This window comes from Mesoplodon bidens, assembly GCF_964165515.1.
Source record: "Mesoplodon bidens genome assembly, chromosome: 1".
Taxonomy (NCBI): Eukaryota; Metazoa; Chordata; class Mammalia; order Artiodactyla; family Ziphiidae; genus Mesoplodon; species Mesoplodon bidens.
Genome location: NC_138176.1, coordinates 75251274 through 75278829, shown reverse-complemented (window position 1 = coordinate 75278829; position 27556 = coordinate 75251274). Strand labels below are relative to the sequence as shown.

The window sequence follows — 27556 nt, the reverse complement described above, 5'->3', positions numbered from 1 at the left end:
AAGTTACTTATTACTGTAGTGTTTCTAAATAGAGATCTTCCTGAGACTGCTTTAATTAGGAGATGAATTTAAAATCAGAAACGTATTTTGCATGTATATAATTGTGTTGAGTTTACTCTCTTGGTGGGGGGGTAGGTAGAGTTTCTTTTAAAACAATCCCCTGATTAGGTTAAACTGCCTGAATCTTGTTTATATTACTGATTTGCTTTGTAAGCACTTTCTTGGGGGCGGGGTGGGGGGCAGGGTAAACTTTAGCCAAACAAAAGAATTCCAGATTTCAAATTGATGAAGTCCAGATAAATAACCTGAACCTCTAAAATGGGTTACTGTTTTACAGTTTTAGAATTCCAAATTAAATATAAAGTTTACTTTTAAACACATATAAGACATATAAAATATGTTAAAATATAAAGTTAACAAGTTAGAGTGTTCTGACAAGCCATATTTCACATTATGCAGTTACACTCAAGATTGGGAATTTGTTCTTATCAATTAAGACTTCTAGAAACTAAAGAACCTGAAGATGAACTGAGCAGCTCTAAAGCATAATGAATGATGGTCATGTTTGATTGACAAAACTATAAAACTATAAAACTAAATGGTATAAGGTGGTTCTTAAAGATGTACAACTCTAGAATTATGAATTTTATAAACTAAGGTGATATCAATACAGCAGATTTATATACACTGGGTTGTTTAAAAAGTTGCCCTTCAAGTTGACAATATTTATTCATTTATGTATTCTTTGAACAATATTTATTGAGTGCCTTTTTTATGCTAAACATATATAATGAATAAAGAGTTTATAAAACATTCACAACTTTTGCTCCAGTAGCTCTTGGCTGACTTTAACCTGAGGAGATAATCCAAAAGGGAAGTGTAAATATGTATGTTTAGAACTTACGTCATATGGAATAATAGTGACCAACCTAAATCTCCAAAGGGGCCTTGGTTAAATACCTGGTTGTTTCTTGGTGGGCTATTCATGTACTTGAGTCCTGAACATGAGAAAATCCTGAAGATCTAAGTGAGTAGAGCAGATGCTTCAGTTGTCCAGGTCTGGAGATGATTCTCGGGTTGTGCTGGTGCCCAGTGACTGCTATTGTGTGACTTCAGCGGGAAGAGGAGACAGGAGCTGGGCGTCCATATTAACGGTTGTCCTTGTGATTACTTTGCAGTCAAATAAAGTGCCCGTGGTGCAGCCATCCCACGCAGTCCATCCTCTCACCCCCCTCATCACCTACAGCGACGAGCACTTTTCTCCAGGATCACACCCGTCACACATCCCTTCGGATGTCAGCTCCAAACAAGGTGAGAGCCCTGCCTCCCTCCCCAGGCCACTTTGGATAAGCAAGGAGCCTCATCTCATCAGTCTGAGTGACCTCCCAAGTGCCTCCGCCCATGTCACTGGGTGGGTCGTAATACATTTGTAGGAGAGGAATTTATTTGATAGCAATTTTTTTTAATAAGCATACAAGAATTTGTTGTTGGCTTCTTTTCCTTTCAGGATTAAAAAAAAAAACAGAACAGAAATATTGAAGGGTCATTTCAAAGTGACAGCTCTGATGATCTGTGATCACAGTGTAAACCAATATGTTGTGAAAATATATTACAAATTCAGTCCTCAGTGCCCCCTGCCATATTTGTTTAACATGTACTAGGTGTTGATGATAGTGTTAAAAAAAAAAAAGGTAGAAAAGGGACAAAGTAGGAGATTTTTTCCCTCATACGTTACCTTTTTGAGCCCTTTGTGATTTCTTTTGGTCTTTATGTCCCTGTTGTGTTTTCTCCTCTCTTTGTTGTTTCCCAGGACCAATTTCGATATAAATATAATTAAAATACAAAACCATCTCTGTCTAAAGTCAAAGCAACCGTGAGTCTTATTTTGCTTCTCTACATTATTACCAAGTTCTGCTTCTGTATCATTTACAGAGAAACACATCATAAGCGGTCTGAAAAATCAAGACGCCTGTTTTCTAACCTGATGGTTGTGGGTGTGGGTGTGGGTTCGTTGTCGGACACAAAGCTCGGGTTCTCCAAGCCTTCCGGTCATGTCAGCTTAGAGCAGACTTTGAGGGGGAGTTTGTTCACAGGATAGCCCTTATTCTTTCCACGTACATACATACTTGGACCTCAACGGGCTCTTTAGACATTCAAAATAAAAGGTCCTGTAAAACCACATGAAGGCAGAGAATGTATATAGGGGTCAAATGTGCCACCTCCAGCACTTCACCCATTTGTCCAGGCCTATCTTTGATCGATAGTGAACAACAAAATATAGTAAGGATGTAAAAAAAAGAGTGGAGTTCAGAGGCTGGGTGTTTTTCCCACTGCTGTGAACACTTCTAGGTTAAATATGTATCATGTTCATTTCCCACCTTTATTAAAAAGACGACTGTTCAAGGAGTTAGTTACTGTTGGACTTTGCTTGAGTGGAGCCCAGGTACCTTTACTTAGAGAAGGCAGAAATCATCAAGGCCAGTGTTTCTGGGTTTGTCTCTGTTTTATTCCTCATTTCCAGTCCTTCCTCTCCTCTACTTCCTTTTGTTAAGGACCTCCAAAGAATAAGAAACGTCCGAGACAGGTCTGTGAATGTGTCGTGAGAAAGGGAATTAAGATAGGCACCTTACGAAGAAGGCTGAGTTTGAGAGGGAAGCTCAAGAATAGGACCTTGGCCGTGGCCAAGGGGGACCATATGACGAATATGACCTCGGCCTTGGCCAAGGGGGACCACAGGACCAATATGACCTTGGCCTCTGAGGACCATAAAGATGCGGATGACAGTTAAAGATAGATATAAAAGCCCCGAACAAGCTATTAGCAAAAATAATCCAACAGCATGTTCTATTTAGTTTTAAACCATTTATTTACTTAAAATTACATCGTACTTACTATATCCCAGTCCCTGTTCTGAGCACTTTGAAATGGTCTTGTTTAAAAGAATAACATTATAAAAATTTTTAAAGGAGTAACACGGGATGGTTCAGAAGTTGTTCTTTGAGGAATTCTAGGAGAGTTCAATTTTTTGTTTTGGTTTGGTTTTTTTAAAATACTTATTTATTTTGGCTGTGCTGGGCTGTAGTTGTGGGATGCTTGCGGGATCTAGTTCCCCAACCAGGGATGGAATCTGGGCCCCCTGCATTGGCAGCACAGAGTCTTACCCACTGGACCACCAGGGAAGTCCCTAGGAGAGTTCAGTTTTTTGAAACAGACAATTTTCTGACTAGCTACCAATTACAATTACACTTTCTCTTCTGTTTCCATGTCTTACGGCTACCCTACCTTGTTTTACCTTGCTAATTGTAATTTATATCATTACTCCTCAAACTTTTTTTTTTTAAACAAACTTTTTAGAACTAGAGAAGGGACTAGTGGGCATGAACAGAAATTGTCTGCTTGCAGTTTCTTTGAAGTATTTTGTCCTAAAAATTCGTGTGATTTTTGCATTCTGCTCCATACACAGTTTACATTTGTTTTAATATAAAAATCCTGTTTTTAATTACTTTTTCTGTCCTGGACTTCATGTACCTCATCACCATGTAGTTAGGGGGATATAAAACCTTGGTTTAAAAAGAACTAATTTTTTTAAAAAGTACTAATTTACATGATTTTGAGTTCATATCATTATATTTGGGTACATTGATCACCAAAAAATAAGCGTTAGGGGAAAAAAAGTCTAAGGCTTACTGGATCTCTTGCATTTACTCTCTTTTCTCTCCTTCTGCCTGCCTTTTGGTTATATCACATACAGCTGGTTATAACATGGTGATACTGAGTTGCTGATTTCAAAGTTCCTTGGGAAGCTGGCTAGCTTTATCCCCCACAGATCTAAAAAAAGAATATCACGTTCATACTCTAACCCTAGATGGAATTATCCGATAAATATAAACTGCTTGTCAGCAGAACCCATTCTCATTTGTAGGAAAATGACTTTAGGTTAATTTCCTATTAGGAAGCGTATTAGGTTTTGTGTCCCTCAGTATGTTTCATAGGGTGCGGGATGCAGGTGTGTAGGTGTAGTTAGTTGTAGGAAAAGCAAGGGAAGCTAATACCCATCATTTTGTTCCACTCACTGTGTCTGATAAAAATGTTAAAAGGAAAGAGATTTTAAGAAATACTGGGTTTATGTACCTGTTTCTATGTTTGTATCCTTATAAATAACAACAAACACTCAACATAGTGCTTATACTATATACCAAGCACTTCTCAGTATTATATACAAATGCATTTATTCCTCACAACAACACTTATTTCATTTTCATTCTGATTTTACAGAATAATAATTAAATAACTTCCTCAAGGACATATAGCTAGTGAGTGGCAGAATTACCGTATCCATACAGTCTGACACCAGAATCATTTTAGCTGTGTTTATAAAAGTTATTTATAAAAGTTTAAAAAATTTTAAGGATATACTGCATAGAGCCTCCAGAATGTAGTTAAGTGTTCAATAAATACTCATTAAATGAATGATGTGAAATGTGTCTAAAGTAGCACAGGAGTTGGTAGAGAGGCACACACTTCTAGGAATCTTTGGAAACGGGATCTTAAAACAACAATAAGCTATTTAGAAAACACAGATCCACTTTCTTCTACTCATGTAATGACCTAAGCCACATCATGTATGTACATGCAAAATGGTTATAGTACTGACCCAGCATGGGGAATGGGTCCATTTATTTCACCTGTTCATTTGTTTAGTCGCTCAGAAGTATATTCAGAGCCTCGTCCGGAGACAGCCATGGTTTGATACACAGATGGGGAAAACACGGTCTCTTTTTTCCAAGCAGTGTACAAGGCTCAGGCAGGAAATCATTTGTACAACCTCACTATAAAACAAAGTGAAGAAAATCTTAAGTACCATGTTAAAAGTACAAATGAAATGTTGTAAATTCAAAGAAGAAAGATTTCTCGGAGCAATAAAAGTTAGAGAATATTCCATGAGAGAGAGGTATCTGAAATATGAGTAGAATTTTAATAGAAAGAGTCAAATTAAATACCCAGCATAGGAACTAGCTTGTAGCAGGTGCTAAGTAAATGGTAGTTCCCTCCTTTCTTCTTAAGCAGTAAAACCAAATCCAGCTAGTTTGTATTTTTTGTTCTGTCACATTACTCCCACAAGAATCACTAATGCAGCCTTCTCAGTGTACTCAGAACATGGACTAGAGTGGAGAGCAAGGTTTCAAGCTTGTCTGCTTAGAGACCTGTGATTGAAAGCAGGCTACTTCTCTGCATCCCAGAGATAAGATCCCAGGACAAATCGCATTTTTTAGGTACCTGAACAGTCACTTCACCTCTCCAACAAAGGGATTAAAGGAGACACTTCAGGCAATTCCATCTCTAATTATGATTTTCAAGTTCAAATTTCCACAAAGTCTTCCAAGTTCTTCTGAGTTGGCCTGGTTTTTCTTTTCAAAACTGAGCAGCCCCCCTGCAGAACCTGAGGCTTGGAGAGGTATCAGAGTGTCAGGGTGAGGGAGGCAGTGACTTGGAGAAACTTCCCTGTGATTCTAATACGTCAAGAATCACCACTGTAGGCACCCCTGCGGCCCCTACCTCCCCAGACCCAAGAAAAAAATCCCAGAGTATGAAATTTGGGGTCTACTGTGACCAAAAGAAGCAGTATTTCTAGCTTTAAAAAAAAGAGGGAGATTTGATGGTAACTCTGCTAAGGTGAACTTCCAGCTTCCAAAAAGCAGCTGCCAGCGGCTCTGCTTCAGTGGGAGAGAGTGGATCCGCAGGATGCCCTAGGTCCCATTGTATGCAGTGCTTTTGGTGAATTGATGATATAAAGGAATTAAAAGAATAGTCATTAAATTTGAAAGTGATAAGAGATCAAAAAAGATTTTAGACTATTCTTTTAAAAACAGTAAAACCTCAGATGATCTCCTGTAAACTCTCTGTTAAGAGAAAGATTAAAGACCTTTCTCTGAGAGTTGAGAAATAGTTTGTCCTAACTTCAAAGTCAAATTAACATCCACTTTGAAGGCAACACTTCTTAAGCCATTCCCATATGCTCAAGGCCTTCAGTATCTTTTAAGATCCAAATGAAATTCATAAACATTTTGAATAGTAAAAAAGCAGCATACTTAAAGAGCATCTTCTGTATGCTCACCTAATTTGCATACTGGCCAGTATAATTACAGCCACTGAATGCATATTCTGGGTGTTAAACCTGGGAATGTGTGTTTGCACATGATAATGGACTTTTAAAGCCAGATTAGCTATGTAAAGAAACTCATGTGGCTCTTTTCTGTTCAGAAGCACTTTCCCCCAAATCTAAATCTAAGTTTTTATTTTGCATTTTTATGTGTGCGTCTTAGCCCTTCTTTTCTGTACCCAAGGTAAAATATAAACAAAGAGGTGTCATCTGGGACTAGGATTAGGTACAATCTTCAGGTGTTTTTTGGTTTTTTTTTTTTTTGTGGTACACGGGCCTCTCACTGTTGTGGCCTCTCCCGTTGTGGAGCGCAGGCTCCGGACACGCAGGCTCAGCGGCCATGGCTCACGGGCCCAGCCACTCCGCGGCATGTGGGATCTTCCCGGACCAGGGCACGAACCTGTGTCCCCTGCATCGGCAGGCAGACTCTCAACCACTGCACCACCAGGGAAGCCCCTTCAGGTGGTTTTTACAGTTACAGGGCAGTGTGCTCCAGGGAGTGTGAGCTCAAGAAACAATTTGGTGGCACTCTCATTTTCTGTGGAATACAACTAATCCAGAACAGCTTGACCTTGGAGCCCAGAGGACTCAACTTGATGAAGAGCTTAGTTGAAGCTGAAGTGGCAGAGACCAAATGAATCATATCAAGTACGACCATTATGGGGCTGGAGATGATTTCTAATTAATCTTTGATCCTCTGAGGTATCACATTTCCCAAATCTATTTGTCCATAAGGGAGCCAGTGAAAATCTGAAAGCAGCAATTTACCTAATCCTTGAACACCATGGCAGGCCTTCTACTTATGAAGGGCCGTCATTTTCCATTCTACACAAAAACAATTGTATACCATTTTCCTGACCAAAGTGATATTATAATGAGGGCAAACTAAATAATTTTAAAGTCTTATTTTGATGCCTGTTTTACTAGCAGCATATTTACTCTTTCAGGAGCTCCTCAAGATGTACTACCTTAATGCCTGTTTTCTCAGATGCTGAAGTCTTGAGAAAAGCTAACAAACTGACTTCTGTTAAATGGATCTGAAAAATAAATATTGTTTCATTCTAGAGCTTAAGTATTAATGACATCATGCATTTTCTTGCCTTTCTATTTCTCTTAAAGTCGAATGTCCTATGAATCTGAAAACTCTACCTCTCTGTTGTTCTTTTTAATAGGCATGTCCAGACATCCTCCAGCTCCCGAGATCCCTACCTTCTATCCCCTGTCTCCGGGTGGTGTTGGACAGATTACCCCACCTCTTGGCTGGTAAGATCCTTCTTGCAACATTTAGCCAGGCACTTGAGCACGTGTTCTTCTACTTCCCATTCATGGAAATTAGCTTTATGAATGATAACACTTGAGTTGAAGAAACTTCACATCAACAAGCAAGGTGCTAACTTTATTTCATTTCAATTTAAAAGATTAAAAAACATACAGACTTTGAAATGGATTGAATTCGTTTGCTAATATGTGTAGAAAATGGCTGTGTAGCATTTGCTTTGAAGCTTATAGTTTTATGGATTCAATTTGTGGCTTTGGGCATTTGCTATGCCTGTACAAAGCGTTTAGTGTGGATTTTTCTTTCCTAGTTCTTTATGAACAACTTATATTTTTGAAACATAACCTTAGATGTATTGAATATCGATCTTTGCTTATAAATGGGCACGTGAGATAAATGACAAATAACTAGGGAGAAATGCAAGTGCAAAAGCATCTTTTGAATTTTAATAAAATAAGCACCAGTTGGAGTTCAGAGGCGTGAAAAACTGATGTTTGGACTTCTTTTTTTCAGAATCCAAATGCTCTCTATTTTGTTATTTCTGAAAAATCCGTAACATTCCTTTTGAATTTTTTTAATTGTAAAGGTAAAGGAAAAGAAATGTATTTAGGGAAGAAAGAATCACTGCATGTAATGTAGCCTATTTTTGTCATTTTATTGTTACAGTGCAGCTTTCCCTGTTCCCACTCCCCTTCCTCTCCTCTCCCCACCGCTCACTCCATGGACAGAGTGCTGCAACTTCAGCAAATATTTTCTCTCCTTTCTTTATCTGGCTCTCTCCCCACAGCTCCCACGTCAAGGCCCCAGTTTCCCTACCTTGACATCCTTATATTATCTCTTGTTCATAAGGAGGGCTCATCCTGCCATGGAAACTCCAGCTTTCTCTCTTCTCTTTGCATTAGATCTCTCAGTCAATAACTCTGTCTGAATTTAATTGATTGTGCAGATATTTTCAAACCTACATCAATTATTCTCTCTGAACTTAGCTACTCAGGGGCAATAATCCTGGGCCGAGTTGCATCAGTGGCATCTGGAAATAAAGACTGTGTAAATGAAAAGTGTGAGATGTAGGAAAAACCGAGGGAGAGATGGAATTCTCAGAGGAGAGAGAAAATAACTCCAATGAATCGATCTTTTATTTCTTCCCTGTAGCATGGATATATAAGGGGGGGGAGTGCAGTATTTTAAAAACTTTGTTCATTTTTATATAAATATGAACTTTTATTTCCTTCTTTCTTCCCTTCCCTGAAATTCTCAAAGATTCTGATAAAGAATCCACTAACCTAAAAGGAGTATTTCACCATTCTCAGGTTCTGTTATATTCAGTAAACATTGTTTACCTGCCTGCTTTGTTCAAAGCATTCGTGGGGATGGGAGAGGGGAAGGGATAGACGACAGGTCGTTCACGGACTGCGGTGGGAGATTTCCTTCAAGGCAGACGATGCTTTGGTTGGGCGGAGGGTGAGGAAGGGAAGGAGCCGGGTGACTGAAGCAATGCCCTGGTAACACCCCCCCAAAATTCTGGTTGAGTTCCTCCCCTCATCAAACTCTTACTGCTGGTTGGTAAGTCATGCTCTGTCATTGATGGGTTCCTTTCTTCTGTGACCTCAGGCAAGGTCAGCCTGTATATCCCGTCACGGGAGGCTTCAGGCAACCCTACCCATCCTCCCTGTCAGTCGACACTTCCATGTCCAGGTAGGTGGAGGTGGAACCGGGCGCTCCAGGACAGGCTGCTCTTCCTGCGCTTGCAGCTCGCGCGCCTCTGCTTGCCTCTCGGTCCTGGCCGGGCGGTTGCACGGCTCGGCCCGCGCGTCTGTCTGCGCAGGGTGCCTGGCTCCCACACTAGGCGTCCCGGAGGGTCCTCCCCCAGCAGCGCCAGCCACGCCCACCAGGGGGATGGACTCGGCTGCCCCGGGGACCCATGTCTCCCTCCAGAAGACTTCGCTGCCACCCGACTGTGGGACGGGAAACGTCCCCAGAGGGGACATTATCAGAAGAGCTTGTTCGATTCAAAATATGATGGGGGTGGGGTCGGGGGTGGGGAGAATAAAGACTGGTTTGATCTGAGTTTTCTAATTTGCTTTCTATGAGGAAAGTTGTATCAGTTTCACGTGCCAGTGTTTGAAAACGCCCAGATAGTCTAGAGCCTTCGGGACCAAGGCCGTCGGAAGAGAAGGGACGGTGCTCACAGGCTGTCAGGCCATACGGGGCTGCGTGTCCTAGTGTGTGAATCAGGCCCCGTGTGGACACGTTGGTGCAAGCGAAGCTCTGTGAGGTCTGCTGTGCCACACCGCTGTGTGTAATGCTTTTGCCTCTGGAAAGGATGGCTTCTGTGCCCTGTGCTTGATGTACACACACATTTGTGGTGTATCATCTGCGTGTTCAATGTGGCTTTTTCAAGGGAGCTAGCATTAACATGCTAGAAGTCAAACTGTTGGGTTAGTAACTGGTTGTGAATCTTTACTTTTTTACATCGGTATGAAATTCGCAGTTTGGCGAATTTCAGCTTTTTAAGAAACGTTATTTTTTCAGTAGATTGTAAATCTAGCTGATTGAGAGAGGATGAAATTAATATCCTTCCCCCAAAATCTGTCTGTATACTTTTTTTTTAACATTGTAAGAATTGTGTGACAACAGGATTTTCTCACGGGCAAATAACCAGCATCATGTATTTTTGCAAATGGTACATTTAGCAGAGCATTATGATTTGATCAAATATTTGTATTTTTCCCATGCCTCCTTAATTTTTTGGAAGGTTTTTTTTTTTTTTTTTTTTTTTTTTTTTTGCGTTACGGGGACCTCTCACTGTTGTGGCCTCTCCCGTTGCGGAGCACAGGCTCCAGACGCGCAGGCTCAGCGGCCATGGCTCACGGGCCCAGCCGCTCCGCAGCATGTGGGATCTTCCCGGACCGGGGCACGAACCTGTGTCCCCTGCATCGGCAGGCGGACTCTCAACTACTGCGCCACCAGGGAAGCCCCTCCTTAATTTTTTTTTTTTTTTTTTTTTTTTTTTTTGTAGTACGCGGGCCTCTCACTGTTGTGGCCTCTCCCGTTGCGGAGCACAGGCTCCGGACGCGCAGGCTCAGCGGCCATGGCTCACGGGCCCAGCCGCTCCGCGCGGCATGTGGGATCCTCCCCAACTGAGGCACGAACCCGTGTCCCCTGCATCGGCAGGCGGACTCTCAACCACTGCGCCACCAGGGAAGCCCCCTCCTTAATTTTTTAAAATTTGTTTCTGAAATATCAAGTATCCAAGCAGAGTCCCTTCTTTCCTTCCCAGAAGAAGGAATTAACTGTACGTACAGGCGGTGATGAAAAGACCTGAGAAAGTTGTTTTTGTTGAATTAAATTGTTGACTTTAAAAGAGCTTGAAAAACAAAAATTTCTAAAGCATATCCAAATTTATCCAAAGAGCTTGTTGAAAGTACTGTCTTCATTTATTTTTCTTGCATGGCAGTTTCCCTCCTTTGTGTAGGATGGTAGTGGATATTTTAAGATTTGTTTAATGCTCTACAAGTATACTCTGGGAAAAAGCCTTTATTTTAGCATACGTAGTTTGTACCTTGAAGCAGAACTGTATCCTTCCCTTTAATTAAATCCTTCCCCTTAATTTTGTTATCGGTTTTCCATTAGGCCAGATCTCTCAAACACTACTTTCTTTATGTGTAGAAAATCATTTGGGGTGATGTTGATGGTGACCTTATTAAATTGGGGACTGAACAAATCTTCCTGTCCCCTGTCTTCTCAATTGTTCTCTCCTAGTATTAGGAAAAAAGCCAACAGAAGAAGACTCTTAATGTGAAGGTTTGCTTAGGAATGTAGACAGAGTTTAAAATGTGATGTCTTTAGATTTTTAAATCATTTAAAAAGCTAAATCTTAATGTAGTGTTATATTTCCAGTAATTGTTCTTGAAATTCTTCTCTGAAAACTGCTTTGCAAGAAAAGTGACTCACTTTTTTTTTTTTTTTTAATCCTATGGCCTAGAGCCCTCCCAGGAGAAATGCCAGATTGTACCATTAGCTTGAAAAAAAATCTGTGAGGTGGCACGTAATTATAAATATTTTCCACCTGAATACAGAAAGGAAAGAAATTAATCATCAGCCTGCTCTAACTTATAGTTAATACTTCTGCGTATGAAGGTGTGTTTTCACTCTCAGCCAGTAGCAGTTAGTGGGTTGTTTGGAAACTCTGTCTAGCTTTTGCTACAGCAGTACATTTTGTTTTCTTGTTTTTCCTTCTTTTAGGTTTTCTCATCATATGATTCCTGGTCCTCCTGGTCCCCACACAACTGGCATCCCACATCCAGCTATCGTAACGCCTCAGGTCAAACAGGAACACCCGCACACTGACAGCGACCTAATGCACGTGTAAGTGTGCCTCTGTCTTCACCCGCGAGTGCCTTATGGTCCTAAGGGCTTAAACCACGCAATTTCTTCTCCTTCGCTGTTGTTGAATCTGCCCCCCTCTCTGTTATTACGGAAATCAGTGTAGCTCCGCCTCAAAAGCTCTGTCCTCAAAAGCAGCTTGATTCTCACTGCTCTGATTTTGGGTCTGAGATTGAAAAGGAGCACAGACCTCAAAAGATCAAGGGAAACTCACCGAAGGGGGAGTGGTCTTCAGAGCATAGCGACTGAATAACTTGAGCTGTTTAGCCATTTACTACAAGGCTTTAATTGGGTTCCGATTCTTGAGGAGCACAGGAGTGAAGTAGATTGGAGGGTTCAGTGCATTTCCTTCTGGAAAGGCAGTCACCCTGCATCGAGGCTTCAAGTACAGAATTCAAGGGAAAGGGGCAAACCAAGCCCAGGATTTCCTGTCGGGCCAGGGTTATCCCAGGCTGTTACAGCAGGGCTAAATTGTCCGAAGAGATTAGTAATTGAGTTTCTTAATCTAGGGTTTGTACTGGGATGGGAGGATGGATGGGGTGGCAGGGAGCACGTGATCATCCATAAAACCCCTGCAAATACAGGCAAAACCAGTGTGCGTGTGTTTGGGGGAGAGAGTCTAAGCTTTCCTTAGCTTCTCAGAGGGGCCGTTGACCCAAAAAAGTTAAGAACCTCAGTTCTGGAGGAGGACTGACCACCCGCACTATACGTTCAGCTTTTCCCAAGGTGACCAAGGAGCATCTAAAAGTTTAGATGGAGCATCTACACAAGCCCATTTCCATGTTGTGTTAAACCCTTCTATAGCTATAGGTAAACTTCCTCAAACCAAAGGATCCTTATCCACAAGGAGTTGACGAGGCGCTCTTCTAAGTTGATGGTGCTCTGGGGGCTTCTAGAGAGCCCAGAGGGTGGTCCCAGCCTGAGCTGGCCTTGTGGTATAAGCAGATGCTCTGCTGCTCTCCTGCCATGTCTTCCTCATTGGGCTCACCTCTTCCCCACCCCCGCCTTTTAGGAAGCCTCAGCATGAACAGAGGAAGGAGCAGGAGCCCAAGAGACCTCACATTAAGAAGCCTCTGAATGCCTTTATGTTATACATGAAAGAAATGAGAGCGAATGTCGTAGCTGAGTGCACTCTAAAGGAAAGTGCCGCTATCAACCAGATTCTAGGCCGAAGGGTAAGTAGTGGGATGGTATGTAAATGTTTATGGTGACCATGGAACATCTTCAGTAACATCTGCCCAAATGCACTTACATGTCAGATAGTCATAGAATCATTGTATAGTCACCAGCCATTTGGGGAGTAACAGAGAGAGCACGACAGCCTTTAGGAGGAGTAAATGATATAAGGCCTTGTGAGCAACTGAGATGGTACCTGGCACATAGAAAACTTCCTGAAAATGATAACTATTTTTCCTATTATCATTCTTTAAACAAATACATCTTGAGTGTCTTTTAGGTACCAGGCACTGTGGTAGGCATTAGATAATTATTGCTGAATAAAATAGATGTAGTCCTTACCCTCGTCGAGCTTGAAGTTTTGTGACAGGATACAGAGATTAGACGAATAATTACCCAGTTTATATATAATTAACATTGTGATAAATATTGTGAGTATGAAGAGCAAGGATCTGAGAAAGAACCACAGGGGGGCTGGGGAAGGGCCCACTGAGAATGTAGTTGAGGCCTGAGAGCTGCCTGGGGTTAGCCATGTGATGAACGGGGTGAGGTGAAGCAGTGTGTGTGTGCGTGTGTGTGTGAGTGCGTGTGCATGTGTGCGTGGGTTGCATGCGAGTGCGTGTATGTGTGCGGGTGTGTGTGCATGCGTTGCGTGCGTGTGAGTGCGTGCGTTGCGTGCGTGTGCACACGTGTGCGTGTGCGCACGCGTGTGTGTGCGGTATGTGTGTGTGTGTGTGCGTGTGCGTGCACATTCTGAAGCAGGAATCCACTTAGCCCACCCAGGGGGCTACAGAAAGGCCTGCGGGACCAGCCATGCTTCTGGGTGAACCCTGTCAAGCACATGTGGCCGGCTGCACCTTGCAAGACATAAGCAGATCGTTCCATCTTGAAGCTTTAAATAGAATTGGTACAGGCCTGAGAAGTCTTTCTAGAAAATTGCTCTCTGATTCTTAACATGTACATGGGACAGGTTTCTCAACTGCTCCTCTTTTTGTTGTTGTTGTTGCTTCTTTCACCCATGCCAAGATATTTTTCTGAGCACCTGTCATGTACCAGGAACTGGACTTACAGCTAGGACAGACACTCTTAGATTTCTTTGTCCAGCCACCAGCCCAGAGGTTAGTCAAGTCCTTCCCAGTACTTTTCTCAGGATTGAAATGGGTTTAGTTGGGTATCCGACGGGTGGTGAAGAACATTTGAATTTTTCTAATTCAAATTGCATTTTTCTGTAATTACATTGTAATTTTAGAAATGCTTCATCTTAACTTGTTGATGCTCTTCATATATGTGTGGTAGCTTCTTTTTTTAAATTTATTTTTGGCTGCGTTGGGTCTTCGTTGCTGCGTGCGGGATTTCTCTAGTTGCAGCGAGAGGGGGCTACCCTTCATTGCGGTGCGCGGGCTTCTCATTGCGGTGGCTTCTCTTGTTGCGGAGCACGGGCTCTAGGCGCGTGGGCTTCAGTAGTTGTGGCACGAGGGCTCAGTAGTGTGGCTCATGGGCTCTAGAGCGCAGGCTCTTTAGCTGTGGTGCACGGGCTTAGTTGTTCCGGGGCATGTGGGATCTTCCCGGATCTGGGATCGAACCCGTGTCTCCTGTGTTGGCAGGTGGATTCTTGACCACTGAGCCACCAGGGAAGTCCTGGTAGCTTCTTAAAATACGACCCTGTGTATTTGTTTTTGCAACCTCTCAAGAAATTCATGATTTGCAAATGAATATTCAGGAGAAGGAGGGTCTTGACAACCTTTTTGAGACCTAGAGATCATGTTTTAGTTGTTGATAATTTTTGTCATGTTTGTTACAAACCTAATACATTTCAGCATTCATAACAGGAAACATGTAGGAGATTTCCAGTCCATGTGAGGAAGCAGATGGAGGAAAGCAGGCATTCTTGTATTATCGATTCCTGTTGGAGAGCATAAAAATGCAGCGATTTCCAATCTGCAAGACACCAGGGTTTCAGGGGTGGGATGCAGTGGTAGATTATAGCTCTTTTGGTGCCCTGTGTACAGTACTCTATCTCTCTGTGGATTCTTAAACACTTAATAACAATAATTACAATGATTTCCAAAGCCAGATCATAGCAGATGAGTGATTCCCATCATTTTTTGAAGAACTCCTCCTTGAAAGCTTGAAGGCTGATGACCATTTTCCCTGACCCTTTAAAAGAAGAAATCAGAGGAAAAGAAGGGTTCTTATTTCAGCTTGTGTAAAACTCTTAGATTTTTTGTTTGTTTGTTTGTTCCTTATTTGAGTTAAAGGTCCACGGTCCTCCAGTGGGAATTATTTTCCTGCTCTAGAGAGTTAAGAATATATGAATGTATGCTTCCTATTTTTAATGCACATTTCCAGCAGTTGCTACTTTCTCAGCTCCCTTAACAATCCCCAGATCAGAGCATGTGTCCTAAAGGATGGTTTTCATTTAAGGTCTCTCTCTGTTTTTAATTTGGGCACCTGTTTCTATTTATAGGCCTCTGAGATCTTTGATTAAGATCAGGTTTTCTATCCTTTCATAACTCCGCCTCTGGCAGGGTAGTCCTTGCTAGTTCTTTAAAGTTCCCAGCTTTAAAATCATGAAGTTTTACATCGGGATAATTAGAATTCTTAATAGTGGGCCTGAAATTCATCCTAGAACATTTGATCTTCTGATTTTTATTCACTTCTACCGTATTTCTAGCATAGAAATGTTCATTCATATGAATGCATCAAAGTTTTCTACTTCGTATTCTAAATAATAATAACACAAATATTACTTTAAAATAATCTTTTCGTTTTCAGACCTTCCAGGCTCCTGAAGGAAGTCCATTTATTGCATATTTATTGTCAGAATGTCTCTTCAGATTAAATGGGTATTTTCCCAAAAACTTGGTGAATCTTTCAGTAAGCAGAAGAGATGGAAAAGCATTTTTAGTCAATTGTGTTTCAGAAATTCCTGTAAAGAAAGATCATCTTTCTAGTCTGCATCAGACTTTATTCTTGTTTTCAGTGCAAAACTTTAATACATAGTTTTACCTACTGTTTTACTCTGGTAAATGACGTTTCATTTGTGAGTAAAGTTTGTGAATTAGAAGTAATATCAAGGAACTAAAAGCAATCGAAAGTAAGCAAGCAACAGTTTAGTTTGTGGTCTGCTTTTTTTCTTCTTGAATTTTGTTGTTTTGTTAGCTGGGGTCTTGTCAACCTAAGTTTCCTGCTGTAACTGAAAAATTCGTGCTTGTTTATTAAGTGGTTGTTTCGGGTAGAAGACTCAACCTCCATACGTATTTGGGAGATAAGTTCTATTTACAATGCCAGATTTTCTCAGCAAGTTATAAAGCTGCCATAAATTACATAAAATTATACTTTAAATTACTTAAGCTTTTTTTTTTTTTTTTTTCGGTACGCGGGCCTCTCACCGCTGTGGCCTCTCCTGCTGCGGAGCACAGGCTCCGGACGCACAGGCCCAGCGGCCATGGCTCACGAGCCCAGCCACTCCACGGCACGTGGGATCTTCCCGGCCCGGGGCACAAACCCGCGTCCCCTGCATTGGCAGGCGGACTCTCAACCACTGCGCCACCAGGGAAGCCCTACTTAAGCTTTTTTATACTGTAAAAATATATTTACAGATAATTATATTTATAAAAAAGATATCTTTATACTGACACACTGCAGTAGGATGAGAGAAATTATTTATCAAATGAATAAACAGATTTACGAAGTAAGACTTCTATCCTTATCTTTTTTCCTCTTAGTCTCTTTTTTTCTTGTTCCTTTTTGATAACGCTTTGCCTCTTGCTGATCATGTTATAGCACCAGAACTGTCTAAACACTAATGATCAGTCTTTTTAAAAAAAAAAAAAAAGCGTAGGCTGATCTTTTCCACTGTGCCCAGTTCGGCTTTTTCTCCCTGTGAAGGTCTCTAGGTCAGTACCTCAGGTTTAGAAAAGCTGTAAGTTGACAGAGGCAGTGTGACTTTTCCTGCCTAAACTTCCACTGCTCCCCAGACGTGCCTTCTTAGGCTCCACTTGACTAATTGTGATTACTATTAGTACAAAGAATTGTGTCTCAGGTAACTTTTCCCAGGTGTTTGGGGTTTTTTTGTTTTTGGTTTTTTCCTGCCACCTCCCCATCTCCTCTCCCCCCCCCCCTTTTTCTTTTTTTTAAAAAGAAAAGCATATTACCTGATTTGCCTTAGACTCAGGCCAGGTCCCGCTGTGTGTCATGCATCTTAACTTTACACTCTGCACGTGTAAAGCAATTAAAAATGAAATCATCTGCCCTATCCAGCACAGAGGCCCTGGCCTTCAAGGGGCTTTTCAAAGGAAATGGAATTGGTTGCCTTGCCTGTAAGCCCCACAGCCTCTGGACGGGAGGATGGAGGGGAGGATGGCATGAGGCCGAAGGTGCTTTAGTGCTCTCCTTGAGATCAGGTTCTCGTTCTTCTAACAGGCAAGAGCAGCAGGTGTTCGTTTTCTTGAGGAGAGCATCTCTGCCATGCTCTGGGGGCTGCATCCTAACCACTGGATCGCTGTCCTGGAGGGCAGCCTTTTCTCGCTCACCAGCCTCTCTCCCTCACTCCTCCTTCCTTTCCCCCAATCCAGTCACACCTTTCTTTTCTTTTTGTCTTATCATTTAAAAAAAAACAAGAACAGGGTAATTAAAATCAATATGCAGGGTAGAGGTGAATCGCCCAGCCTTTAGGGGGAAATTAGCGAAATGGGGAGCGACACACCCTAGAGCTGGGAGCCCTGGAGTGGGAGCCGGGCTCACTCAGAGCTTGTGCGCGTGCATGTGCACGTGTATGTAGCTGCACAGTGGTGTGGCGTCGGGTCCACCGCCTCTGTGCCGTCACCTGCAGCCAGTGGGTTCCCCAAAGTGCAGCCAGTTCTCCTGGGATTTTCTGGCAACAGATCCTGGCATTTGGGAAGTAGGGGGATGAACTTGGAAACTGCTCCCTGGGGGCCTGGGGTAAGTTGTGTGCAAACACACACAAAGTGCCAGTACAGGCTGCTAAAAATCCCAAACAGCACCTTGCCTGCATAAACTGTTTTGCTCTGTATGATAAATAAATATGTTACCTAAAGGGAAATGGAAGATTTGCAGGGTGTCAGCTGCTACGTTCTCCAGATTAGATCCTACAGTCCCAAAGTCTAGATGGCAAAATAAACTTAGGTCATGCTCCTTGTTTTCCATCCGAAGGAAGCTAAAAAACATAGCCATAAACTGTGCATGTTTGATTATACAGTGTTATCTGTATTCTCACTATGGACAATTAGTGTTTAAATAAGTGTGAGGGGAGGGTGAAGAGACTGAGACAGACTGACTTTTGATGTCTTGCTTTATAGACAGGATCATATGATGAAGGTTTCAGATTCCTCACATGACAGAGTGGGAGAGTGCGTGGGAGGTGAGGATATATCTGTGGAAATTACTTCATTTTGCATAAATAAATGGTGCTTGGGCTCAGATGTCAGAATATGCTGCAGACTGTGAAAAAGGGCTAAGGTGGGTGTTGAGGTTCACCAGTGAATGTTCTCTTTAATTTGTATTGGAGAAGAGAAAGGCTGGGTGACAGGCCATTTCACTTTGGATACTTTGACAGGTTTCATGTAACATGAGAACAGAATAGAGAAATCAGAGTTTGAGTCTCACTCCAGCCACCGAACTCTAGATGGATTTCTGCGACACGTGGTCTTCTGCCATTTAAAAATAAATCGAAGTTTAAATGCTTAATATTTTCATTCTTCGGTGTTTGAAATATGAAACATATAATACTGTCGCTATTTTGCTTTTACTTGATTTTTTCCTCCTTCCCCTTTCTTTTTCAGTGGCATGCCCTCTCTCGTGAAGAGCAGGCTAAATATTATGAATTAGCGCGGAAGGAAAGACAGCTACATATGCAGCTCTATCCAGGCTGGTCTGCAAGAGACAATTATGTAAGCACTTTATGCACACCAACGGCTCTCTCCTCTCACTCGTTCTCTCTCTGTGTTGCTCTCATGAAGGAAATGTGTTGTAGAATGTATCTAATGCTGGCACCGTTCTCTATTTTTGAAAGTTAATGAACTTTATAATAAAGATTTCATGGATATATTCCATTCTGAAAGCTTTTTGCTGTCAATTTTTTTTGGCTATATGCTAATGAAATTTTTAAGTAAAATGTTTTAAATCGAAGAAAACCTTATCATTAAAATGTTGGTGAAAAAGATTTTTTTTAAAGCATATAATCTCATCATGTAAAGGCAGCATTAGTAATAACTAGTTACACTACCTTCCAGTATTTTTTCTGTGCATATCTTTTTTTTTAACATCTTTATTGGAGTATAATTGGTTTTTACAGCAGTGTGTTGTGCATATCTTTTTATCTTTTACTTGGATATGTGTGGGTGGGTGGCTGTGTATTACATATACTTTTGTATCATGCTGCTTGCTCTTATCTATAATAAGCATTTTTCTGTTACGGCATAGTGCTTCTGTATATCAGTTTTAACAGGTATACAGTATTTCACTGAGTGAATGTCACAATTTACTGAACCATTTTTTCCCTGCTTTTCAGACATTTGCTTTTTTTTTTAATAATTGGAAATTATCCTGCAGTGGATTGTGCATAACAGTTTTTAGGACTTATTTCTACAGGATAGACTCACAGTAGTGAAATTGAAGTGAAACAGTAGTGAAATTGCTGAGTACAGATTATAAATATTTTAAAGCCTCTTGATATATATTGTCAGATTTCTTTCCAAAATGGATTGTGTTATTTTACACTTCTTACAAACAATGTATTCCAGTGACTGTTTTGCACAGACTAATTAAAACTGGGTAAAAAACACATTTTTTGTTTGGTTCATATTAACGTACCCTGATGCCTATTATATATTTTATTCAGATGGAGTAGGTACTATCATATTTTTAAGCTGTACTAATTTTATTGGGAAAAATACCTCATTTATATTGCCAATTATTTTATTACTTCAGAGTTTGAATACCTTACTCATGTAGTCTTGATATAGCAAAAACTACTGAGAAAGACTATTGTAAGTGATATTAGTTGTATCATATTTTATAGAGGGGAATGATTTTGAATTACTTAATCTCTTAATTTAAAAATTTGAAGATCATTTTCATGTTTCTTATGAGACTAGCATTCAGAGTGCCAGCTAGGACAGACTTCACATTAAATGGAATTGTCCTTTTCAAAAAGGGCGAGGCACTATGGAGAACAGTATGGAGGCTCCTTAAAAAACTACAAATAGAACTACCATATGACCCAGCAATCCCACTACTGGGCATATACCCTGAGAAAACCATAATTCAAAAAGAGTCATGTACCACAATGTTCATTGCAGCACTATTTACAATAGCCAGGACATAGAAGCAACCTAAGTGTCCACTGACAGATGAATGGATAAAGAAGATGTGGCACATATATACAATGGAATATTACTCAGCCATAAAAAGAAATGAAATTGAGTTATTTGTAGTGAGGTGGATGGACCTAGAGTCTGTCATACAGAGTGAAGTAAGTCAGAAAGAGAAAAACAAATACCGTATGCTAACACATATATATGGAATCTAAGAAAAAAAAGGGTCATGAAGAATCTAGGGGTAAGATGGGAATGGAGACGCAGACCTACTAGAGAATGGACTTGAGGATGTGGGGAGGGGGAAGGGTAGGCTGTGACAAAGCGAGAGAGTGGCATGGACATATATACACTACCAAATGTAAAATAGATAGCTAGTGGGAAGCAGCCGCATAGCACGAGGAGATCAGCTCGGTGCTTTGTGACCACCTAGAGGGGTGAGATAGGGAGGGTGGGAGGGAGACGCAAGAGGGAGGGGATATGGGGATATATGTATGCATATAGCTGATTCACTTTGTTATAAAGCAGAAACACACCATTGTAAAGCAGTTATGCTCCAAAAAAGATGTTAAATAAATAAATAAATAAATAAATAATAAATAAAAGGGGCGAGGGTGAAGCCATGAATCAATATGTAAATCAGTGTGTGGCCATTGCTGGAGATGGTCCTGTGCAGACCCACGTCTGAGGTCTTACATCCCATATAATGAGGCACCAAGACTTTCGGAACACATTTGTTTCCTGTAACGTGCTCCAAAGAAAAAGTCACTACTGGTCAGGATTTGGAGCTTAAACATTGGATACAACTATGACGTAGGAAGTAAGAGTCCTCCTGTTTGTGACTTGGGAGCAGCAGCTTCATCAACTCTCCTGAACCGTTGTCTTGATTGTTTTAAATAGCTACATGGGTTGGCCAAAAAGTTCGTTTGGGTTGTACTGTAAGATGCTATGGAAAAACCCTAATGAACTTTTTGGCCAGTGCAATACTATATGCCGATGGTCAAGAGCTGTCTTAAATGCTTTTTGTGTTATTTTCTAGTCCTTCTAATAATCCTGTGGCATCAACAGTATTATTGTATTTCACAGATGAGGGAAATTAAATTGTCAGGAGGTTAGGTCAGTTGGTCCAGGGCCATGTAGTGGTTAAGCTACAGGGGACACCCAGGTCCCCCAGACTTCACCGTCTATGCCATTTCCCTCCTCCTCCAGGTGGACCAGCTCAGTCTTCCAGGACCTTTTTAGGAAGTCTGCTTTAGTTGAAGACTTTTCTCCCTGAATTGGGCTTCCATCCTCTGGGCCGTAATTAGTATTTTCTGGATAGAGCCTTCGTGATGCCCTTTAAGTGGGAAGATCAGTCCCCCACCTAAAGGGTTTCAGAAGTGTCCTCCTCTAACCCTGTCCTTGATCTCTTTTGGATGTGGTTGGCCTTATAGGGGAGAGCGGCCTTCCTTCTTTGACCTCTGGGAGAGCTTTGCTGTGCTGTGGCTTTGCATAGATTTAGTGTTGCGTGTTGACTGTCTTTTTTTTTTTTTTTGAAGTATAGTTGACTTACAGTGTTAATTTCTGCTGTACAGCAAAGTGATTCAGTTATACGTATATTTCTTTTTCATATTCTTTTCCATTACGGTCTATCACAGGATACTGAATATATTTCCCTGTGCTATACAGTAGGACCTTGTTGTTTATCCATCCTATATATAATAGTTTGTATCTGCTCATCCCAAATTCCCAGTCCATCCCTTCCCCATTGCCCCCTCCCCCTTGGCAACCAAAAGTCTGTTGTCTATGTCTGGGAGTCTGTTTCCATTTCATAGATATATGTTCATGTTGTCTTTTATTTTTTTCCAAACTCATCCTTCTTTTATTTATTTATTTATTTTTGTTTTATATTGGAGTATACTTGATTTACAATGTTGTGTTAGTTTCAGGTGTACAGCAAAGTGATTCACTTATACATATACATAAATCTATTCAGATTCTTTTCCCATATAGGTTATTGCACAGTAATGAGTAGAGTTCCTTGTGCTATACAGTAGGTCCTTGTTGCTTATCTATTTTATATATAGTAGTGTGTATATTGTTAATCCCAACCTCCTAATTTATGTGTGTTGTATTTTAGATTCCACATATATGAATGATATCATGTCTTTGAGTGAAGTTTCTATTTCTGATCCTTAAGGAGTGAGTTTCCACTTTTAAAAAGAGATAAAAGAAACACATGTTCTCTCCCTCTTGCTCTCTCCCCTTTTCTCTATGTGGAGAGACGGGAAGAGAGTAGTTTTAAAGAAAACCAGTGTTATGTGAATTTACCTTTAAAGATTTTCCTCTGTGCAATTTTTAAAGGTAATTGCTTGTGTAACTTGATTTTAGGATCTCTTTGAATGAAGGGGAAGCCCAGCTTTGTTACTTAAAATGTTTATAACAATCAAAATAAGCCTATTAATTACTAAGGCAAACAGAAGTCAGTCAAGTGGTATCACTTCAGCTTAAGATATTACAGTATTCTTAAAATAAGAGTACAGGAATACAGTCTAAATAAGATGCATGCCGTATATCTTAGCATTTCATTGTCAGAATGCTATCCTAATGCTCACTGCAATCATATTAAATATATATCTCAATGATTTAATATCAAGTTGTCCTATTCTATGGCATCGTAGATTTTATAACTTCAATTTGTTTTTATAACTTTCATTTTTTATAACTGGATTTCATAAATCAGTGCACATAATCATATTTTCTGAGGTGTATTATTTATATTAGAGCTTTTAAATGTAGTGCTTAAAACCCAAGTACTATATATGATTTTAATGAAAATTTTATATGTGTTTACTATACATGAATTTTGTTTTTGTGTTAAGCTGACATGAATACATCCAAACTCCTTAGGTCCTTTTGTCTATCATAAATGTAAGTTCTCTTGAAGCACTGATGTATACCTAGAATATAGTACAGATATTTCACAAAGCAACATCAGTCCGACATGTCAGGGCATGGTTGCATGTTCTAGGCACGTGCTGGGCATGTGCTGGGTGGCAGAGATGTGCTGAGACTCGGGCAGTGCTCATGTGAGCCCATAGCCATGTGGCTGAGGGGTCCAGGGCCACAGCCCATCATGACACCTGTGCAGAGTTACGTTATGGTGGTGAGCTCTGCCTGGGGCTGATGGCAGGGGGCGTGGGGTGGAGGGGGTGGGGAGAGAAGGGTCCTGGACAAGATGACACCTGAGGTGAGTGTTAAAGGGCAAATGGGAGCTAGGAGAAGGTGAGGAAGAAGGCTCCAGACACAGGAAACAACCTTATTGCACCTTCTGGAAACCACAGTCGTTGTATTTGAAAGGGAGATAGCAGATGCCCCTGAGAAGCACGCTCTTCCTTCGTCCACTCTCCTCCTCCTGGAGCACCTTAATCTTCTGAAAGAAGACTCCAGTATTTTTGATATGCCATTTCCCCAGGCCACTAATATCTGTTGTTTGCCTTAATGTTTGTGAGGATAGTTTCAGTCAACTTTCCAAAGATATAAACCTCAGTGGTCGGGTCATGTGACATGAAGAAAAACTATCTTGAGGTGCATCAAAATAGATACTTTTATATATCCACACAATATACTCAATATAATCTTATGTTTTATTTTTTGTGAATGTGATTATTACAGCAGACATAAGATAGAGATAATGGATGTGATATGTGTCCTATGACACTTATTTGAAAAGACCATCCTAATCCAGGTTGGTCATTTACTATTCCTATAAATCAAATATTACTGTGTCTATGCCCTATTACAATTATTTTTTGAGGGGAAAGTAATTATGAAGAAAAATAGAAAATTAAACTACTATCAAAGGGACCTAAAATTATAAATTTGTGATTAAGATGATTTTGAAATGTATTTTAAATTGCAAGCATATTCACGTTATTGTGTTTGTTTTAGGAAGCAGGGTCCTTAACTGCCATAAATAAGTCTTTAAAATCACCTTCTAAGTTTTCTCAGGTTCTATCTTACCCTTTTACTACTGTCTTCAGTTATGTCTTGTCTGTGCCATGGGAGCTGAGGGGCCTCAGTTAACATGGTGGATTTTTAATTAGATGGTGGAATTCACAGTAAGGAAGATTTATCATCAGCACTACCAGAAGTGGGTCCTAAGCATGGTGGTTAGCAGTAAAAGGAGGGCCTCCTTATTAAGCGGGCTTTCCTTGAAGGTGGGAGGTGGGGGGAGGGGTCTGTGGCCACAGCCCTAGGACATCATCATCTTGTGTGTGTGTGTGTGTGTGTGTGTGTGTGTGTGTGTGTGTGTGTATGGCCACTGCCAATGTCAGTACAGTACTGATGACATTAAATGCGAAGCTATAGAGACAGGTCACAGATAGGAATTTCTTTCTCTTGCCCGGTTTCTAGGTACAGATGGTAAAGAGAGAGAGATAATGAGGCATCTTGATCTCTTGATTGACCGCCTGCTGGTCGTTTTGTACCACGTTCATCCATGTGTTCACAGTACAGTCTATAACATGAACATGTGCCTGTCTTCTTCCAGGGTAAGAAAAAGAAGAGGAAGAGAGAGAAACTACAGGAATCTACATCAGGTAGGCACCATGTGACTTTCCAGCCAATTCTCATGCTTCTGACAAGCACCTTTTAAAGTAGTCTGCATCTTTCTACACGCTGCTTTATTCTTCAGCTATAACATATGATTCTTGAACTCTGCTTTTCTTCCTGAGATTCTTTAAAAATGTTTGAAAGACCTTTCTTTTAAATGTGACTGTGTGAAGGTACACCTAAAAAGCTCTTGCAAACCCTGTTACCTGGATTCCTGGTTGTTAACTGTGGTTGTTTTTAAGGTTTTGTTTTTGCTTTTGTTGTCTGTGTTCTCTTTTAACACTTCTGTTCTTCTATTTGCAAAACTCCTTACAATACAGTTTTTTTATGATGACTCTCTGATATGCTACCTTATATCCCCTTGAGAATCTTTTCTATGGTTTGAGGTTATTTAAAAATATAAAACATGATGATAGGGTTTATCTTTCGTGTACATTAATTCAAGGCATCAATCGGTGAGGTCCAGTTTATTTCCCCTTTTCTTTCATAAAAGATAAGGCCTCTACTTGTACTGCACAAATAAAACTGGCTGGTATAAGAACCATAAAAAATAAAGCAAACAGGTCCACATTATATTGTAGCTACTACGTATTTGGAATGTACAAAAACTTCTTCAATAAAAATTTGTTAAAGACACAATTTTCTGCAGGTACAGGTCCAAGAATGACAGCTGCCTACATCTGAAACATGGTAAGAACCACTCTCTGGTCCTACTGCTGACATTAGTTATAAACAGAGGCACTTGCTTGTGAATCTTCTTGCTCATACTGATGCCATTCAGCATTGCTCCTTTAAAGAGGAAAGGCCACCAAAGTCAAATTAGTGCTTTAAAACATCTGATGGTTTTTATACCGGCTGTGGATTTGCAATATAGTATGTGTCTCTCTCTTCTCTTCTTCCCCTTTTTGCCCCTTTAATTTTTTTCCATTCCCTTTCCCCTAACTCTTGTCAGCCATTCCTTACTGACCAGTGGCAAATCTGCCTGCTTCAGAAACAAACAAGTAACAAAAACCGGCAAAATGCCATCTTACTCTGCAAACCCAGGGCTGCATTAGAGGAGCTCAGGCTGGCCCAGGACCTGGAAGATTTTGTGGTACAGAGACTTTTTCTCAGTTGAGATGATCTATAGAGGCTTAAAAGTAATATATTTGTTTCTAGTGAGAAAGAGAGGGATGCTTCGTTTTTTCTGTTATTTAAAAATGTGGCGTGGGGACTTATTAACTGTATTCTATCAAGTTCTTTATTGGTAACCATTGCTAGATCTCACTCTCATCTTTATAGGTGATGTTTATTTCATTTCTTTTTATTGTAGTTATTTGATTTTTGACCACCATCCCTGGTGGGAACCTGGCTTTGTAAATTGCCTCAGTCTTTGCTAGGCTTTGAATTCACAGTGTGTCTACACTGTGACAGTTCTTCTCAGAGGCGCTCCCTTTGATTCTATTCTCTCTAGGAACCCACATCCCAGTCCCGTCGTCAGCTCTATCTTTTGGGTCTGTCTCGAGTCTCTCCTCTCACACTCAGCAGTTTCATAGCCCCAGATCAGGTGCTCAGACTTTCCATCTGGATTATTGTAATAAGCCTTTGGATAATTTTCCTGCTTCCAGACTTCCTTTCTGCCAGTTTATCCTCTGTGTTGCTCCCAGAGGGATCTGCTGAAACACAAACGGATTGTGTCACTTCCCGACTTAAAAATGGTCAGTGCTTCCCACTGTCTGAGGGATGCGGTGCAGACCATGTCAGTGTGGATCTGTGTTTACCCTGTCCTGGGGGCTCCACTCTCTGACCCGCCTCACCTCCAACCATGCGTCTTGGGTTCAGTCCAAACAAAATTATTTGCCGTCCCTGAGACAGATGGAGGCTGCTGCACGTGCTGTCCCTGTGCTTGGAAAGCCCGTTTCCTCTGCCTGAGGGTGGTGTTTCTTAGGAGAAGAGCGTTAGCCTGCGGGTCACTTCATTCTTGACTAGAACCAGATGACCGCTTAATCTTTCAGAACTTAATTTTGGTGCTCAGATTTCAGCGGACTTTCCCAGGGGAATCTGCAGAGATTTTTGGTACCAAATAGATATGAATTTTACATCAGCTGTTTGCCCCGGCAATCTGCTTGAGCTTTTTAATCTTCATTTTCCTCCACTGTAAAATGGGAACAGTAACCGCCACCCGCTAGGGTTCTTTGTTTATCGTGTGTGGCCTCCCTCCCTCCCTAGACGCCACCCCAAAGACCTAATGCAGCTGCCTTTTCCTCTGTGAAACTTTCCTCATCTTTATTCACGTTCCCCAGGTTCTTCAAAATGTCATCATTGTTGTTTTATGATATCAAAAGTCTTCTAAACTAGCGCTGAGTGGTAGGCTTTTCTCCGGCTAAAAAGAAGATCAGCCCTTCATACAGGTGACCAAACAAGGTATCACAAAAATAATATCACAGATGATGTTCATATTTAATTCAACTTAATGGCTATTAATTGAGGACCTCTTCTGAGCTGGCCCCCCAGCTTGGTTATAGGAGCACAGGCTCTGCCCCCAGGTGCTCATGGCATCATAGTTTAGAAGTAATTTTAGTAGCAAGCACATGCTCTTGTACTTCTTCTTTGCGTTTTTTTAGAAGAATATTGTCCTTTTAATGACTA

At 40.9% G+C, this 27556-nt stretch overlaps 1 protein-coding gene across 4 annotated transcripts in view; it reads left to right on the top strand.

Moving 5' to 3' along the window:
* LEF1 (lymphoid enhancer binding factor 1) overlaps window positions 1-27556 on the top strand; it is a 121588-nt gene that overhangs the window by 80836 nt on the left and 13196 nt on the right. The window contains exons 4-11 of one of the 4 annotated variants that reach the window (XM_081226663.1): window positions 1179-1311; window positions 7333-7423; window positions 9048-9131; window positions 11682-11804; window positions 12835-12997; window positions 18803-18910; window positions 24867-24915; window positions 25578-25618. In XM_081226663.1, the coding sequence (XP_081082789.1) occupies window positions 1179-1311; window positions 7333-7423; window positions 9048-9131; window positions 11682-11804; window positions 12835-12997; window positions 18803-18910; window positions 24867-24915; window positions 25578-25612 (786 nt within the window). In that variant the 3' untranslated portion in view covers window positions 25613-25618. The remainder of the gene's footprint in view (window positions 1-1178; window positions 1312-7332; window positions 7424-9047; window positions 9132-11681; window positions 11805-12834; window positions 12998-18802; window positions 18911-24866; window positions 24916-25577; window positions 25619-27556) is intronic. The other 3 variants (XM_081226664.1, XM_081226665.1, XM_081226666.1) reach the window with 3 other exon arrangements.